This window comes from Artemia sp. Qi Xiang Cuo, chromosome 4 (assembly GCF_049724085.1).
Source record: "Artemia sp. Qi Xiang Cuo chromosome 4, ASM4972408v1, whole genome shotgun sequence".
In the NCBI taxonomy this organism is placed as follows: Eukaryota; Metazoa; Arthropoda; class Branchiopoda; order Anostraca; family Artemiidae; genus Artemia; species Artemia sp. Qi Xiang Cuo.
This window is the reverse complement of record NC_142797.1, coordinates 13,824,680-13,845,055: the sequence shown is the minus strand read 5'-3', so window position 1 is coordinate 13,845,055 and position 20,376 is coordinate 13,824,680. Positions and strand designations below refer to the sequence as shown.

The following is a 20,376-nucleotide window of genomic DNA, read 5'->3' as shown; positions in this document are numbered from 1 at the left end:
TTACGTGACGTTTTTCTGTGTTTAAGAATAATTGATTACAGTATGGACGGGGAACGTACCATTTTGGCATGTAATTTGAAAATCGAAAATATTGTTAACAATGTGCTAATATGACAAAAGTCCAATTGAAGGACTTTTGCAGTCAAAAAGCTAAAAAGACTTTATTAATAAGGGCTTTTGAAGTAGAAAGTACTCATGAAAAAACTAGGAGAAAATACATTCTTATACATTCTAAGTGTATTAATTACAATTTACTATCCACAGAATTCTATCCACTTTCTATTCGGCATGAGACTTGATATGTTCCGCTCATTTTTCATTCGACCGCCAACAAAAATCACAAAATAGTAAGTATTATAAACGCGGAACAGAAATGTTCTAAAGGGCGGAACATAATCTCTTAGAATTTTTCGACTCGAAACAGATATCAGTGGAGAAAATTATTCATCGTTAATTACGATATCAACGTGAAAAGCACCCTTAAGCTCTATACATAATTGTGTGTTGTATAAACTTATGTTACGTTAAGAAGAATTTAACCGTACTTGTGTATTATATAAAATACACTCGAGAAGTGAAATTTGGTTAATGCTAATGAAATTATATAAAATTATGATGAAAATATAATAGTTTATAAGCAAACTTGGGCTATATATTTGCACATTAGAGGGGGGGGGACATCATATATTAAATACGTAACCTAAACAAACCTATTCTAACCTAACCAAAATACCAACTAAATACGTAAATAAAATATACCTACAATGTATCTTAAACCGAGCCAAAGCAAATTGTCTAGTATAAAAAGTTGCTTGACCAGTTTCTTGTCTTATGTTCGCATTATTCGCAATCAAAATTCTCGAGTGTGTTTTATATAATGCACAAGTACCAATTCTACATAGTAAAAACAAAATGAAATTTATGGAAAAACAATTAATGAACTTTCAAAATAAACTGGGAAAATTTTCCTAGAAAGGCTTTCACGCTTGACCAGAGCTTGAATATTCATTTTTCTTCTAGATCTCCTTAAAAAAGCACTTAAAATCCGAAACGGGATCCTTTCGTCTTCCAACATGTTATTCTTCTAACACTTTATGACCCAACTGCTTTCCCCTCTTTTTTTCTCTCACTCAATTTTTTTTCATGTCCATTTCCATTCCAAAGTTTTAATTTTTTGAATAGTTAGCTTATGATAAATATGTTGACTTTAGATGATGATGATGGTTTAATGGATTTTTGCGCTAGCCTAGTGCTAATTTTTTTTTTTTTTTTTTTTATCAAACTCTAAATTTTTTAGACCAAAATTTCGAATTGAGCAAAACTGGAACACAAGAAGCATTCCTCTAGAACACTGGGGGCTTTACTTTAACTCAAATTCAAAGTCTCTATTTCTAGCTGCTTGCTTATATTCTTTTCAGCAGTTCAGTCACATGTTTCCTCAAGCTCATATTTTTGTACAGACATTTACTTTAAGAGAAAGCAAAATAAAAAGAAAACACGTCATTGAAACGAGAAAAATTCCCTAGTTAACAAGAAAATACAAACTGAAAAAGAGTAAGCACTGTTTCTCACAAGAAAACAGAAACAATAAATTGGAGATAAAAATTTGGAGATAAAATGCATAAAGTATGCGCTTTTCCAAAAGCACTCTTTTTAGACCCAAAAATGCCCTGGTATAACCCAAGGAAAAGAGATATATTCGAAAAACTTCAATAGTGTCTGATCCATTGTCTTACTTGAACTTATTAAATAAAAAAAAAAAAAAAAATTTTATTCCCAAAATAAAGAGCAACACTAAAACTTAAAAAAACATAAATAATATCATATGTGAGAGTAGCTGCGCCCTCCTCAATTTCTCGCTCTTCATACTAAAGTTTTTTAGTAGTTTAAAAAAGCTTCTTATTCCAAATAATTGGGTCTCATCTTGAATATTTCACTAAGAGTTTTTTCCCTCTATTTTATTTCTTTTTTATTGTTAATTTTATTTTCCCCAAGATTTTGACATTATTCTATATTAAACTTTACTTATCCCTTTTTTACTGCTAATTTTATTTTCATCAAGTTTTGACAATTTCTTTCTAATATTACCTTTCCAGATTCTTTCATTTTGCTCCTCACATCAGAGTTTTCCAGTGCTTCAATGCTTGTTTCATTTCTGGTTATTAATCTCGTATGCCACAGAGTAAGGGCACCAAGGGCTAAGAAAACTGCAACTGTTATCAACGCTTCAAATATGATTGCTGACCGCCGCCAGTTTCGCTGTCGTGGTGCTTGATTTTCAATTACATGCGACTCTGCTAACTATAAATATAATTTTTTAAAGATAAATAAGCAAGAACTGCTATAAAAGCTTCAAATATTATTGCTGATGGGGACAATTATTTTTGGATCAAACCCTTCAATTTTACGGCTTCCTGTATGGGCCTATGGTTTATTTGTAACTCTGTCTAGACATAAAAATATTGATCTGTAGCTTTACGGTATTTTTGAGCGTTGTAAGCGTCTCAAATCATTGTGACTCAGAACCTGTCACTATCAAACCTTGAAAAAAAAAGGTATTTCGGACATTCACAGTAACACACACACACACACACACACACACATATATATATATATATATATATATATATATATATATATATATATATATATATATATATATATATATATATATATTATAACTTAGTCTATATATTTTATTTTAGTCTATATATATATATTTTAGCATAACCAAACTTTGGAATGTGCATGGGTCGGGTCTTAATATTAGTCTTTCTGTTGGTACACTGCGGGGTCATTTAAAAAATCTTTTACTAACCCTTTGATCATTTTATTTAATTTCATTTTTTTTTTTTTTTTTAATTAAGTTATGGTCTTCCCGCTGGCACATTCTATTGGTAGGGTTTCCCCACGGCTTCACTTCATTGTTTTTGGTGTTTTGTTTTAGTTTGTTCTCCATCTGGCTGCTGGCTTGGGGTGATGCTTGGTAAGTCTTACATTTTTCTTTCTTTTTTATCTATTTACAAAAGTGTGATTATGTACAAATGCAGTTATATATTATGTTTTTGTTGTTTTTATTTGTTATTGGTTGCCTGGTAATACGAGCTAGACTCTCAGCCGGGCATACCCATATTGTAGTTGTATTTAGTTTATAAATAAAAGAACCTGAACCTAGCTAAAACGTCAAAGTTATTTAAGATGCTGGTATTACTGAGTAAAAATATAAAAAAAACTTCTGATATTTCAAAACCTGGATGTTCAAGTCCCTTGAAGCCCGAAAACATAAAAAAAAAAAAAATCCCCGTAACGTCCGGAACATATACATAGCAGGAAAAAAAATTAAACGATCATAAGTTGTATATTATCTTCCTTTCTAGATCTTATAATGAGTATTTGTGGGTATCGCCGCTATATACCGTTTTATAGAATAAAAGGTTTTCGCAAACAGGGACAAAGGCCCCTCCCCCTCCGCATATGCGTCTGATTCACGATGCTAACTTTGGGTAACAACCATTTTCTTAAATAGGTCCAATACAAAAACTAATTTATGGTTTCTGTTACCGTGAGTGCATATATGAGCATTACAAAATTTGATTATTCATTAAAAAGGTGCCTTCCACTCATGACTACACCCGTGAGGTAATTGACGTTCAAAACAAACCAATAAAATCAGGACAATGCCGAATGCTTTTCGGCAGCCGCAGTGTGAAACAACCCGGTCACAGTTCTCTGCTCGGCATGTTTTGCCGAGCTCCTGGAGTCATTTACCAATTGGGGTTGTGCATGAGCATGACCGAAGTAGTTTCCGGGGAAAACTGAGGGATTTTTGTAATAATATTTATCAGTTTGTTTTATTTTTTTTTTTTTTTTTTAGTAGTGCCATAATGGAATTTTTGGTTGTGTCGTTTCGTTAGCCCGTTAGCGAGGGGCGCCAGTCTGACTTTCGCCAACATTCGCCCCATTACGCTCACTTCTGTTTTTTCCAAACTTTATGAAGGTTTTCTCTGTGACTGGCTTAAAGATAAAATTTGTCCGCGTATTGACACCTGGCAGTTTGATAACTTAAAGAAAACTTCCACCACCCATTACCTTGTGCACTTAATGCATACCATCGTAAGTAACCTTGATAAACCAAATGTCTGGCTGAACCTTGTCTTAGTTGATTTACAAAAAGCTTTTAACCTGGATGACCACACCACCCTTATTCGTTCATTACTGGTTAACTATGAACTAGATCCTCTGTTAGTAAATATTGTTATATCGTTTCTTTCAAATCGATCTTAAGTTGTTAAATACAAAAATATTTTCGCTAACCTCCTCCCTCTATATTGTGGAATTCCTCAAGGTACCTTATTGGAACCGCTTTTATTTCTAGTCATGATTAACGATATTGGTAAGGACTTCCCCAAAAGGTGGAAATACGTGGATGACTTGACGATCCTCGAAGTATGTCACAGGAATATTAAAAGCGACCCCCTTGAAATTCTATCCCACATTTCGGATGAAGCTAAGAACCTAAATATGAAAGTAAATTCCACTAAATCAAGTATAATGACGATAAATTTCTTGAAATCTACTCCCGCCTTTTTTGTACCTATCTCTCCCAATATTATTTCATTTTTCTTTCAATTACTCGGGACTGCATTTTCCTCTCCTTGAAATGTGGATATCCCTTGGAAATACATTGCCGAAAGTGCTCATACGTCTATGTCTCTCCTTACGGTCTTCAATAAATGTAACATCCCCCCATCCCATTCTTTAAGGATTTATACTCCCTTTGTCCGCCCGCATCTTGAATATGCTTGTCCAGTTTGGCATCCTGGTATCTCCCGTGATGAATCAGATAAAATTGAATCTTTTCAAAAAAGAGCCATAAGAATAATTTTTGAAGAAGATGTTGTTCATTACTCCTTCTAAAAAAAAGGCCAAGCTGGAAACTCTTGAGCACAGGAGAGGAATGCTGTGCATCTGTTTCGCATAAAATGCAATAATAAACCTTTACACGGAAAACATTTTCCCCAAAAGACACTCCCCGTCCAGACACCGCCTGCCACGTACTGTATCTGAACCCATCCCTATCTTGTCCGCCATCCGTTGTTTAACCTCCAGATATGAAAAAACCTTTGGCTCCTTCGTTACTGATCAAATAAACTACTAGCTTTTTTTTTTTTTTTTTTTTTTTTTTTTTTTTTTTTTTTTTTTTTTTGTACTGGTGATACCCGTGCTGGTGTCCGTTTGGCTCTTCAGTTCCCTCCCCTTTTTATATACTCTCTTTTAAACCTTTTTAAGACTATTTTTATCTCAATTTTTGTTTTGGTTTTCTTTTAATTCGTGCCTTTTTAACTTTCTTAAATTTGACACTTTTTGTTTTTTAGACTAATGAATGGCTTTGCCTTTCTGATATTGTTTTTTTTGGCATTGTTTAACCAGTTTTTTAGTTGGTGTGCTATTTCTATGTCTTTTTTTATTATATGACCCCGAAATGCGAATTCAACTCTTCGGGGCTTGTGATAGTCATTTTTTGAAATAAATATCTTATTATATCCTTATAATAAAAAATTTTGAGATAGCCATTTTGTTTAGCGTAGTTGATTTCCAGATAGAAAATATGTTTTTTGAGGAGGACACTCCCCCACAACCCTCAGGGCAAGGGTTTTAAGTTATGCCCTCGGGACATATAACGATGTTGGCACAATGTGTTATTTATTATTTTTTTCCTTTAGAGCAGGGCACTTCGTATCGAAGAAGTTTTCGTAGAAACTTCGAAAAGGGCTCATTCTATCGGATATTTGAGTGGCTAGGGCCGTTGTTAATAGTCGACAGTAATTGGAAGGCAACTAACAACCCTTCCACCCCCACCATTTCCCGAAACATATCCAATAAAAATTTTGGCATAGCCATTTTGTTCTGTATAGTTGATTTTATCTTAGAAATTAAGTTTTTTGAGGAGGACAGTCCCCAACAGCCTTCAGGGCGTAGGTTGTAAGTTACGTCCTGGGGGAATATAAGTTTTTAATATAACGTGTGGTCATAGAAACTTCAAATAGGGCTCATTCGACTGGAACGGGATAGAGCCCTTTTTAATAGTCAAAAGTGATTGGAGGGCAACTAGCCCCCCTCTCACGCCCACCTTTCCCCAAACACATCCAATCAAAATTTTGAGATAGCTATTTTAGTAAACGTGGTTTTAAGTTCTGGAAATTAGGTCTTTGACGATGAAAACACCCCCCCCCCACAGCCCTCAGGGCAAGGGTTGTAAGTTATGCCCTGGGGGCATATAAGGTTTTTATAGAACGAGTTGTCGCAGAAACCTCATAAAGGGCGCATTCGATTGGAAACTGAAGTGTCTAGTGCCCTTTTTAATAAAGTGATTTTAATAAAGGCGAAAGTGATTGGAAGGCAACTAACACCCCTTCCAGACCCACCATTTTCCCAAACACATTCAATAAAAATTTTGAGATAGCCATTTTGTTCCACGCAGTTGAAAGTTCAGGAAATTATACCTTTGAGCTGGACACTCTCCCCGGAGTCTTCAGCGCAAGGATTATAAGTTATGCCCTGGGGGCATATAAGTTTTTATTGAAATCTTTGACGTAGAAATTTGAAAAAGGGCTCATTCGATAGGAAATTCAAAGGTCTAGTGCCCTTTTTAATAGCCGAAAGTGATTTGAGGGCAACTAACCCCCCTCTCACGCCCACCTTTTCCCCAAACACATTCAATCAACATTTTTAGATAGTCATTTTGTTCAGCGTAGTTGATTTCCAGACAGACATTATGTTTTTGAGGAGGAAACTCCCCCACAGCTCTCAGGGCAAGGGTTGTAAGTTATGGCCTGGGGGGCATATAAGGTTTTTATAGAACGCGTTGTCGTAAAAACTTCAAAAAGGGCTCATTTGATTGGAAATTGAAATGGCTAGTGCCCTTTTTAACAGTCGAAAGTAATTGGAAGGCAACTAACACCCCTTCCATGCCCACTATTTCCCCAAACACATCCGATCAAAATTTTGAGATAGCCATTTTATTCAACGTAGTTGAAAGTTTTGAAAATTAGGTCTTTCAGAATGACAACCCCTCTCCCCCCACAACCCTGAGGGTTGTGGGGGGAGGGTCAGTGTAAGTTATGCCATGGGGGCATGTAAGGTTTTTATAGAAAGTGATGTTGTAAAAACATCAAAAAGGGCTCATTCAATTGGAAATTGAAAGGGCTAATGCCCTTTTAATAGTCGAAAGTGATGGAAGGGCAACTAACCCTCCGCTCACGCCCACCATTTCCCAAAACACATCCAATCAAAATTTTGAGATATCCATTTTGGTCAACGTAGTCGAAAGTTCTGGAAATTAGGCCTTTTAGGATGATAACCCCCTCAGAGCCCTCAGTGCAAGGGTTGTAAGTTATGCCCTGGGGGGCATATAAGGTTTATATAAAAAATTGTTGTAGAAATTTCAAAAAGGGCTCATTTGTTTGGAAATTGAAATTGCCCCTCTTAATAGTTGAAAGTGAGTGGAGAGTAATTGACCCTCCTCTCATGCCCACCATTTCCCCAAACACATTCAATCAAAGTCTAGAGATAGCTATTTTGTTCAACGTAGTTGCAAGTTCTGGAAATTATGTATTTAAGGATGACAAACCCCCCAGAACCCAGAGGGCAAAGGTTGTAAGTTATATCCTGGGGGCATATAAGGTTTTTATAGATAGAGTTGTCATAAAACTTCAAAATGGGGTCATTCAATTGGAAATTGTGAGGGCTAGAGCCCTTTTTAATAGTCGATACAAATAAATGTGCATTGTCAGTTTAAAATACATATACTGATGCTTAGTAATCAAAACGTTAATATTATGTGATTTAATAAAGTTATAAAAGTAAAAACATTTATATTTTTTTCAGTTAAGTGCAAATTATGTTTTGGCCTTGGGAAGGCATAGTGGTTTTGAGCCCAACTTATGTTAATTTCTGCTCGTTTTGAGTTTGACTCGGTTATATGTTGTAATTTCTGTTCGGTAAGGGATTTCATTTATTTATCGATGTTGATTTGCGGTAGTTTTACGCTTGGTAGATTATTTGATTTTACTTTTGCTCATTTTTTGTTTAATGGAGTTCTTTACTTTTCTTTGAGAAACTTATTTTGTGGAAAAAGTTTTTTTAATTAATTTTATTCAAATATCTATTTCAGTTAATAAAAAACGCTGGAAAAAATTTTCGGCCAGTATATTAACTCTGTTGGCGACCCCCCTCACCCCTTCAAAAAAACTTTTTCCTCCGGGCAGTCTTCGCAGTTTTCTAAATAGGTAAAGGGGAGCAATGCGTCGAATACCCATAATGTTACTATTAACTAGAGTTGTGAAACGTTTTTGGGACCAAAGTGTCGAAATGAGCAAAAATAAATACTTTAAGTGTCCCACTAGAAAACTGGCGACTAAACTCGAATTCAAACTCAAGAATTCTAGTTCTAGCTGTGTACTTACATTTTTTTCCCATCAGTTCAGTCGCTTCTTTCATCACATTCAGGTTGTCTGACATAGTTACCATTTTAAAGAAAGCAACGAAAGTGAGGCTGCCATTGAAACGGCAGAAACCCATAACCAATAATAAAATACCAGCCAGTAAAGCGCAAGCGCAGTCTCCCTCAGGACAAGTTAAATATTTAAAATTGAGGATGGATTGATTCAAAACAATATCCCTCCTTTCAAAAAGCGATCTTTTTCGACCACAATCTGTCCCGGTGTTGCCCAAGATAAAACATTGTGAACAAAAGCAATAGGTTTCCCTTTGGCAACCGTGCTAGCAAGACAAATAAACAAGGATTTCTGTAATTAATTGTTGATAAATAAGTAGCTATACAACTGTAAGCAAAAGACAAATTACCGATACATAATGAGTACCGTTATTTGATACTGCAAAACCTTCAACTTCCGATTTTTGGGTCTTCACGCCGAACACTTCTTCCATTCCGATTTCATACCCAAGGAAAACGATAAAAGCACAGCCAATGCAGATATATACCATAAATAAGTAGAAGTAACGATGGTTCTGGTGACCAACACAATTGTTAAGCCATGCTACAAAGAAAAACAAATTAGGCCTGCAATCTACACTTGCTATCCACAGTCTACAAATTAGGCCTACGAATAATGGAGGTTCTGGTGACAAAAACAATTGTTAACCCATGCAGCAAAGAAAAAAAAAATTAGGCCTCAAACTACGTCTATAATCTAAAAATCAGGCCTACAAATTATGAAGGTTTTGGTGAAGAACACAATTCTTAAGACATGTACAAAGAAAATAAACATTATGCATGCAGTCTACACCTGCAATAGTCTACAAATTAGGCCTACAAATAATGGAGGTTCTGGTGACCAACACAATTGTTAAGCCATGCTACAAGAGAAAAAAAAATTAGGCCTGCAATCTACACCTGCAATCCACAGTCTACAAATTAGGCCTACGAAAAATGGAGGTTCTGGTGACAAAAACAATTGTTAAGCCATGTACAAAGAAAATAAACATTATGCATGCAGTCTACACCTGCAATAGTCTACAAATTAGGCCTACAAATAATGGAGGTTCTGGTGACCAACACAATTGTTAAACCAACACAATTGTGTAAAAAAAAAAATAAGGCCAGCAATCTACACCTGCAATCCACAGTCTACAAATTAGGCCTGCAAATAATGATAGTTATCGTGACCAACACAATTACACATATAGTTATCGTGACCAACACAATTATGCAAAGAAAAAAAAATTAGGCCTCAAACTACATCTATAATCTACAAATCAGGCCTACAAATCATGATGGTTCTGGTGAGAAGCACAATTGTTAAGCCATGGTGCAAAGAAAACCGAATTAGGCCTGAAATCTACATCCACAGTCTACGAATTAGACCTACCAATAATGATGGTTCAGTTGAGCAACACAATTGTTAAGCCGTGCTTCAGAGCAAAAGAGATTGCCTCAAACTACACCTAAAATCTACAATCTACGAATTAGGCCTACAAATAATGATGGTTCTAGTAACCAACACAATTGTTAAGCATTGTTGCAAAGAAAGCCGAATTAGACCTACAGTATCATCTACAATCTACAAATTAGGCCAACACACAATGATAGTTATAATGACCAACATAATTGTTAAGCCATGCTGCAAAGAAGAACAAAATTAGGCCTGCAATCTACAAATTAGTAATTTCCCTTCTTACTTTTACAGTATATGCCTCAGAAGCATGATATATGGCTGGTATGTTTCAAAAAAATGTTTATTTTTCTGTATATTCTATTTAAAGTACAAATCCAACAACAATAACTCGGGTTGGTGCGCAGAAGTTCTTGGATATGCAGATAATGGCTTAGAAAGAAGGAAAAGTTTGAGCGATTTCCTTGTTTTGTTTCTGGATTAGGTATTTTTCTTTTGCTTTGTTAGCGATTTCCTTGTTTTGTACACATTTTGTGTATATGGCCCTTGGGCTTTTGAAATACACTGATTCATTCATCTATATATTTACATTATTTAGGGTTATGTCTGGCACTATTATGGGGGAATGGGGCGTAATCGTCACGTGAGCGATCATTATATTTGGAAAGAACGCCGATTAGAAAACTGACCTTTTCCTGAAAACCGATTAGATACCTGAAAACTGGCACTTCCTTTTTGTTATGATAGTGTTTCCTTTAGAACAGCCCGTGGACTAGAAAATTACCACCCTCGCGACTAGCAGGTTTAAACCAAAGTCAGGAGTACAAAGTATAATCTATATTCTACATTATATTACAGGTACATACTATAAAATAGATCAATGTATTAAACACTACAATGTTATTTTTGCATATACAGGATCACCTCTATTGTATATTTGTTTTTGTTTTAACTTGGGTTTTAATTTTTCTTTATTAATTCTTGATTTATTGATTCCTTTCAAGCCAGCATTGGTTTTGCTTACCAATTGAGGAAACCATCCAAAAGGATTTAACAGACATTCTGAAGAATATAACGGTTGAAGATTTCCAGCGCAGCCACGATGAGGGGGAAAAACGTCTCCATCGGCGTGTAGCTGCCTAAGGGAACTAGTTTGAAGGAGAAAACATTTATGTTTGAATTTGATAAAAACTCTGTTAAGAAAAAATCAGTTTCATTACTTTTCTACCACACCTCGTATATATTTTCGTCACTTAGTATCTTGCAAACCTGAAGATCTCTTCCAAATAAACTTGGAATATTTCCAAATTATCAGGTGGCAACCCTGGAGATTATGAACAGACACTTCCATATCAGTGTGTTAAGCCCTTCGGTTTACGGCATTAATATAGGGGTATACTCTCATGCCATAGTACACACAGCCAGAATTTTAGGAGAGTGAAAATTCTATTAAAAGAAGTAAGGGTTTCCGAGATGTTAGACTTCACCCCCCCCCCCCCAAAAAAGGAATTTTTTTTTTTTAGCAAATATGTAGTGGATGCAATCTCTTACGGGTCTGACATAGGGTCCTATGTTTTAATTTTGCTTATTTGGTGAGTCCTTTTTATTCTTTTTGGTTCTTTTTTAACTATTTGTATATTTGTTTTCATTTGATTGCGGGCCCAACAAAATAATTAACACAAAACTTTGACCAAGACGGTGTCTATCAATGTTCCCAAATCTCTTGCAAATAACAATATTTGTACAATACTCTTTTATTCTTATATATATATATATATATATATATATATATATATATATATATATATATATATATATATATATTTCTTTTGTCTGATTGACCCGTCTTACCCCGTCTGACTGACCATATTTCAAAGAGTAAGCTGTATGAAAAATGTGGTTCTACTCTGCTTTCTAGGGCTATGCTATAATGAGAGAAAGGTTGAGATGGCTAGGACCCGTTCCTGGATGAAGGATGACATATTGCCAAAGATCGTCCTTTTTGGCCAGCCATCTAAGGCCAAACAAATTAAGGCCATCCCCGCATTGGGTGGGAGGAGATTGTAAGGAAGGATTTAAGGGAATTGCAACTTATTGGGAAGGTATAATGAGGAAGGCTTTAAATAGATTAGGATAGAGAAGAAGTATGCGTAGCTGTATTGGCCTCAGATGGCTTTGTGCTGTAATGAGTAACAAGTAGCAGTAGTAGAAGTTTTTTTCCATATTATCTTTTTCAATTTTTGTGTTCCTGCCATTCCTTCTTTATTGTCATCGTCCCCAATATTTAAGAACTATTCCGATTTCTACTGTTACTTTGTCTACTAAAATAAATGAAAGTTGACAATTTACAAGCTCGGGAAAAAAATGCATTAAGCACACTAACGGTTTGTCCATGAATATAAGGTCTTAATGTTGACCAAAATAACTTTAATAAATTCTAAATTACAAGCTAGCCTTCTCTTGTAATAATTTACTGCAGGAATAGATGAAAGCACGAACTTCAAAATACCAAAGAAGATTACATATTTACATCAAGTGTACAAGCGGTTTTGTAAATTAATATAATGTCTTAACGTCAAATAAAATAGTTTTAATGATTTTTAAATTACAAGCTAGCTGTCTCCTCTGACAATTCACTGCCGGAATAGATGACAGCCCAGAACTAAAACACCAAAGAAAACTAAATATTTGGATTAAGTACATAAACGGTTTTGTCAATTAATTATATTTCATTTTAGATTATCTATTTCGTTTCTCCAGACGTTTCAAACCTAGCAAAATACATGGGCCGACGTGTAGCTTAGCTACGTTGGCTATCTAACAAAACTAGCCCGCCCGTGTAATGTCGTGCAATGTCATTGGACTGGATACCACTGCGCAGGTACTTAGATTGGATAACGCTCCGCTCGTTCAATGTCACTGGATATTAGTGTTTCCATTCTAAGGATTTTCCCTCTATAATAGGGATTTTTGAGGTTTTTAGGGGCAAACTTTTTCATTTAGGGATTTGAGGATTTTTAGGGATTTTTACAAGTCTTCTGGATATTTAAGGAATTTCTAGGGGTTTTGCCCGAGAAAATCCTCTTCTGACTCAAAAATTGAAAATGGAAGAGGAGGTAGTTTTCCGTCCCATTTTTCCCGAAAGCTGATAGTCTGGATGCCTCATAAACAGATACAGATATTGTATTTATAAAATATACATAATACTACAAAATACATGCGTGGTGGCATAATTGAGCGCATTAAAAATTACAACAAATTATTAAACACCGTTAACAAATTAAATGAAAAAAAACACAACAACAACAACAAGCCTCTTGGACAACTGAACAAATACAAAACAAGGTAAATGCAACCAAAGTCAACCATCAGAGATAAACTTCCCCACTATTCTGCGAAACTGCTGGTAATCAGTGCACTCACTAATATCCAGGGGAATAGAATTCCACACCTTTGGATAAATATGCCTCAAACTAAATCCTGCTCTAGTCGTTAGCCTAAACTCCTGCGGGAAATTAAACCTGAGTGATGTCGGATATGAATGACGCTGCGAGTTAAGAGGGAAAATTCCATGGAAATCTGATGCTAATTGGCAAAAAACGTAATTGTGAAATATCTGGGATATTGCAATGAAATAAAGTTGATGTAAAGAAAAAAAAGGGAGTTAAGAATCTTTTGCACAGTCGATTTGGAACCGTGTTATGTTTGAATGCTTCCCTATGCTGGATAGAGCCTTCAAGGAGACGACGACAGCAACTAAATTAACCTAGAAATCAGGAGAAGAGTGGCTCGAAAGTCTTTCAACACTACTAATCATTTGAAACAAAACCATCAATGCACAAGGAACTAGGTATGAGCAATACAGGAAAGTCCTTCGGACTGTGTTACGAAGAGCAAAGCGTGGCTACCTGCAGCAAAAGCTGACGGAAAGCAGGAAGGATGGTCGAAAAGTTTGGCAAATTATCAACTCGGTACTACGGGCAACCACTAAGTCTTCCACATTACCAGCGAAATTGGTCGTGAATGATGAAGAAATTACAGAACCTACACAGGTTGCCGCATCGCTGAGTACATTTTTCGCAAATATCGGCGATACCACAGCAAATTTCGTCGGGATACCATCTAAATCATACAAAGAATACCTTGGCCTGAAGCGTATGAAATCAATGGCAGTGAGTCCTGTAACACCAGGTGAGCTCGAATTACTCGTAAAAATTTGAAGGGCTCTTCTGCTTCAGGTTTCGACCTGGTCCACACAAAGGCACTGAAAGCAGTAGTGACGGCCATTGCTGAGCCGCTAACTTACCTTGTAAATCTTTCATGAGATAAAGGGATCTTTCCTGAAATGTTAAAAAAGGCAAAAATAATACCTCTTCACAAAGGTGGGAGTCATACAGACATAGAAAATTATAGACCCATTTCAATCTTACCAGTTTTCTTGAGAGTCTTTGAAACACCAATGAAAAACCAGCTGTACCAATATTTAGAGGCCAAAAGCTTTTTTAACAGCCACCAATTCGGGTTTAGGGCTGGCCATTCAACCGAAGACGCCCTTACTTCACTAAGTTTATTCGTAAACAGAATCCTAGATTCGGGTGCTTTACCTGCAGCAGTGCTTCTAGATATTAAGGAAGCGTTTGATAGCATGCACCACGAAATATTACTAGGAAAGCTGGATCATATTGGAGTTCGTGGCCAAGTCCTAGATTGGTTTAAGTCTTACTTGGAAAATTGTCAAATGTACACAGGAAATATCCATACAAATGATGTCGTAGTTATCTGCGGGGTGCCACAGGGCTGTAAATTGGGACCGGTACTGTTTCTTGTTAACGTAAATGATCTTCAGCAAGTACTGACTTCTGCAAATCGTTGCCCTTATTGCTGCAAATTATGTCATACCACAAACAACGCCGGGGTCTATAGTAGAAGCCGAGGACGAACTAACGGCATTTGCGGATGATTCACTTATGGCAAGCTCAGAATGGAACATCAAGTCTCTCAAAACGAAGCTACAAGACATTCTTGAAGAAACGTACCTATGGATGGACGCAAATCGTCTAGTCATCAACATTGACAAATCGAGTGTTTTATTTTTTTCACGTATAGATTCGCTGGCTCCTGATGTGATTGGTATAGAAACCTCTCGTGGACTTATCAAGAGACCAGAAAAAGGACACGTTCGTTACCTAGGGGTTTTAATCGACGAAAACCTCTCGTTCAGACACCACATAGCAAGTGTCGAGACGAAGCTTTCAAGGAGCCTCGGAATCTTGGGAAAACTCAATCACCAGTTCCCTAAAAAAAAAAAAAAATACTGATCCTGATTTACAATGCACTTATCAAGTCTCACATTCAATATTGTTCTACGGTTTGGCAATCTAATTTCAAGACACATTTACAGAGACTAAACTCAGTTCGCAATAAAGCACTTCAAATTTTAAGCCCAGCACCAAACAGACTATCAATGGCATCACTTTACAGACTATCTTGCACCGTTTTTTGTTTCAAATATTTCTCAAGAACACTCCCATCACCATTTAGAGGCTTATTCGCACTAACATCACAAATCCATAGTATAAATACACGATCATCATCAGACATTTACATACCCCCGACACCGACAGCTAGGTCGGAATTTTCTCCTAGAATTGCGTGTGCTAGAGAGTGGAATGCACTTCCGCAAGAGCTGAGGTCATATAGGTCTCTCGGCTCCTTTAAAAAGAATGTGAAAAAATATCTAAAAGATTAAATATTTATTTTCTAGATTTATTTTATTATTATTATGTTTCGAATTTTTCGATATCATTATTAATTATTATATTTTATTTTGATACTTCAAGGGGTGTGAGCGGAGGAGAAGTTGTGTTAAATTTATTGGTATTTCAAGGCGGGTCGGGCTAGAAATTGGATAGGATAGGAGGCCACGCTGTATGTATATTGTGCAATTATTACGGGCCCAAACGTGCATCAATGCACAAGGAACTAAGTTAAGTGTATTTTTATATATATTTTTTTGAATTAAAACCCATATTGAACTGAACTGGTAAAGGTGCAGATTAGAGACCCCTGCAGTCAAAAGTGCAGAGCTACCGCTCAATTAAACAAGGACTTGTAGTAAGAAAATAACTGTGTATATCCTCCTTGTACTGGACAACCCTCTGTACCTGTAGAGCCCATTAGAATGAATAATATATAGTAATAAATAAGATGTTTTCGTCAGGAGTCCGTTTTCCTGCCCTTTTCTGCACCTTTACCGAAAACTTGGTTAGTTATCCAGATAAGAGAAATTTGTGTGTCTTTGTCATTAAAACTTCTCTGCCATCTCCTCTTTCCACTGTAAGGAATGTCCTTCTAATTTTAGAATTAATATCAAGTTGCTATGAATTTGGTAGAATCCGGCTTAAGCCAATGTTCTTTCAGAGTATATTTCCGATGAACTAATTTTGTAACCCTTTCCCTTTTTAATACAGTTTCCTTATTTTTAGTACACACACTTTCTTAGAAGGATTGAATTTAGATACGTTTGTTTGACAGAACATATCCTTTTATATAGCGTGACACTGACCATAGAAGTCTGTTGGGGTTATGGCTTTGCTGAAGCTTCTTTTATGCATATAGAATGTAAGTCTAATGTGTTGCTTGCTTTTTCTTAATTTTATTATGTTAAAATCCTAGTAAATGGGTATATATCCCATTCTTTAATATTATTATTAGATTCTTCTAAGCAGGAACATATTAGACTTAATATGTTACTTATAACGCTCGCTTTTCTTTAATAATAATAAAGTTCACTTCTAGCAATTATAAGAGCAAGAATTGATCTTTGATTTCTGATTGTGCATAATAATTGTTGAATCTTGATTTGTAATGAAGTAACCATAACTATTAACTAAAAAGTTCTCTTCTTTAATTATAAAATCTTAGTTTTTCTTGTACTTATGTTGTCTTGTATATTTTATTACGATGTTAGGATTTTGTCAAGATATCTCTCTCACTTGGTTCATTTCTTCTATTCGAGGCTTATTTAGGGGTACTCGGGTCTCATGGCTGAGTTTAGACATGGAGTCATCACCATGAGAAGACCCCCCCCTCTTACAAAATGGTGGCAGCGAAAATGCGATGCGATTCTATTGCATTAAAAGCGCCTCTTTTTAACGCTACGCTTAATTTTGAGAGAACAGAACCTTGATAACAAATCCTTTTTGCAATTTTTTAATACATAAGTTAACATAATTAATTGAATCCCTTTAATTTTTCTTCGCCTTCACTGATTAAATAATATTTAAATATATTAAATAATATTTGGATATTGCTCAACTTGGTACCCTCATAAAGGAGTTGTTGGTTGGTGGAGTATGAGAATATATAGTAGCCTTTTCCTCGGTTCCAGTTCACTCAAACAGGATTAGTTGGTTGCTTAAGTTTGGTAAGCTTTAATTAATTTCTCCTTTCTTAAGTAATGTCCCTAACTCGGAAAATGACACTGGAAGCTTCAGGCCTTGGGCAAGCTTCTAATGTTAATACAGGAGCTACGCCAGCTCAGCTCCAGTATTCCAACATATAGCTTATAGCACCATTGATCCATTTTCCACTATAAAAAGGTTGATTAAACCACAACAAATTTCTAGTTGGGTTAAGGACCTTCAGAGAGTTTGTAGATTAATGGGATTAGAAGAATCAGCTATGATCGAGAGGTACGCTGGTTTAATGTCTGATGAACCGTATAGCTTGTATTTAGAAAAATATGTGACCGCTACAATTTTTTCTGGGCTAAAAGAATCTCTGTGCTCTGCTTTTCTTGATAAAATTTCACCGACCGAAAATATTTAACTTATTATGTAAGTTAGACATGAAAATAATGAGCCGGTCGTAGGATTTTTTTATGCGTATTAATGCAGAATTTGAGAGCTACTCTTCTTTAGTTAGAAATGTTCCGGGGAGTGCATGCCTCCTTTCAAGTATTGATTTATTTAAATAACAGGCCTTTGAACATGAATTACATGAGAATATAAAAAGATTTATTCGTAAAAAAAAAGAACTGTGTAGATATTACACAAGTGTTTCAAAGGGATAGATTGTTAAATAAGACAGTTAGTCTTTTCCTGGATTTTCGGTAGATGGCAATTGCCTTTCGCCGTAACCCTAGGGTTCAACAATATGGAAGGACTAGACAGTCCCTTTCGCTTTCGTAAAAGGAAGTTAGAATTTGGAACCAAGGTTAAGGATTAAGCAGGTTTAATGAAGGATTAGCATATATGTGTGATTTAGTCATGTCTGATACACAAGCTGTCCCTATAACATTGAAAAGTGTAGGTTATAAGCTAGTTACTAAGCTACAGAAAATATTTCAATTATTGATGGTGATAATTTAATTATTATTCCTAAACCAGAATATGACGAATTTCATTTTAAGTTTAACGTTTTACTGTTAAAAAAAAAAGTTTTCCAAGAGCCTATTTCAATCGCTCTTAGACAGTAAAAATAGTTTTTCTAAAGAAGCGTATGACTAATGTATAAATTATTTAACGGTTTTTATGCCTTGATGTACCACTTGAAATAGAATTCTAAACTACCTAAGCAGTTTAGAATCCCTCATTAAATGGCTTAGTGCTAAAAGAACATTTATAAACTATGCTGAAATTCGGTATAGTAGAGGAAAGGGCATCTTCTTTCCCTTCCATATAAGGAAACATTCTGTCAGTAAAAATCAGAGAAAATACTCGAATTTTAGTTGATTTACTTACAGTCAATAAGAACATGAAAGACACAGCCTTTATAACCCCTCGAACTTCCGACATTTTACAAAATTTATCGACAGGAACGTTCTATAGTGAATTTGACATGTGCAGTGGGTTTTTTTTCAAGTTTCTATTGATGAAAGGCACCAACAATTCTTCTCGTTTTTATCACCTTTAACTGGCCGCAGCCATTGCTACACAAGAATACCACAGGGAAGTGTATTTGGGCCAAAAGCTTTCGCTAGCTTCATGGATAAATTATTTCCAGAAAGTTACCGTTCCTTCATTTTCAATTTTTTTTTGATGATATATTTATTAAAACAGAACCTTCAAACCCTAATGAGCACTTATTTCATCTCAAGAGATTTCTTTGCGCGTTTAAAAACTTATAAGATTAAATTGTCAGCGTCTAAGTCACAACTTTTTTAAGAATCTATTCCAGTATTAGGTTTCATAGTGTCACGTGACAAAAATTAGACCTCAATTATCCAAATTAGATGCTATTGAAAAATTAGTAAGGCCAGAAAATATTTCTGAATTAAGATCTCAATTAGGACTTCAACTATTATAAATGCTTTTATCTTAATTATCATGATTTAATACCTCCTTTGACAAAATTATTAAAGAAGACCCAAGCGTGGGCATGGAAGGAAGAGCAACAGATCGCTTGGTTGTCCTTAGTTGGACAAATAACGCTTAAAGATAGTGAAATTGTAATTCATATGGCAAACCCTGAAAAAGATTTTGGATTATTTGTTGACTCCTCTGAAAATGGAGTCCGGGCTGTTCTTTGTCAGGAAAAGGATGACGGAAGGATGGGAGTCGTTTTTTTCTTTTAGTAGAGTTTTCTCTAAACCATTTTCCAAGCAGTTTTCTATCGTTAGGGAGCCATACGGCTTATATAAAACTCTGAAGAGCTTTCAGATTCAGTATTATTTGGAGAAGCTTGTGTAATATTTATGCGGATGCTAAGAAATTTAAATATTTATGTAAACATCGGGATTTCTCTCTAGCAAGATGTACCCGATATCATTACTGTGGATAATCCTTTATATACGTATAAGACATATTCCTGAGATTAAGATTATAGTTAATATTTTATCGAGACCAAGTCGAGAGATAATAGACAGCAGTCAGACCTTATATCTGGTTCTTAACGAACTAGAAATTTTAGCAGCGGGCATTTTTTTTTATTAGTAATCCTAATGTAGATTACTTAGGTCTGCAAGCTGAAGAATTAAACCACGGACAATTACGGGATCCCGAGACGAGACTTAATATTGATTTATTGAAAGAGCCGGATGTGTCAAAAGACAACCGTGCTCAAAAGAGGAGCTCCATATATGATAAGCCCGCTAGGTCACAAGTGGATACTGACCCCAAATTCCTGGTGTGAACCAGGGAACCAGAAGGATTGGCCAATCTGCGGTGAGCATAGTGTCTACCGCATTTTTAATTTTGATGATATGGATATTGAGAAAAGAATATGGTATATGATAAAGTCTCTTGGTGGTTTATTCTTGTTATTAAAAGTTAGTTTTAATTGATGAAGTTCTGTATAGAATAAAGTGCTCCAAATAACCATTCTAGGCTAAACCAAAAATAGCGCTCTGAACCATCTATTTGGATAAGTTTTGCCTATAGTGATGATTCCAGGCTTCTTAAAATTATTTCATGATTTTTTATTGTTCAGTAGTCAAACCGGCTACGACAGAACGTTGTGA

General features: G+C 35.6%; 1 protein-coding gene across 4 annotated transcripts in view; it reads right to left on the bottom strand.

Annotated features, from left to right (window-relative positions):
• LOC148952795 (palmitoyltransferase ZDHHC16B-like) overlaps positions 1-20,376 on the bottom strand; it is a 92,799-nt gene that overhangs the window by 31,179 nt on the left and 41,244 nt on the right. For all 4 annotated transcript variants that reach the window (XM_089088098.1, XM_089088099.1, XM_089088100.1 and 1 more), the window contains exons 4-5: positions 8,866-9,059; positions 2,089-2,301 (exon numbers count right to left, since the gene is read on the bottom strand). In XM_089088098.1, coding sequence (XP_088944224.1) covers positions 2,089-2,301; positions 8,866-9,059 — 407 coding nt within the window. The remainder of the gene's footprint in view (positions 1-2,088; positions 2,302-8,865; positions 9,060-20,376) is intronic.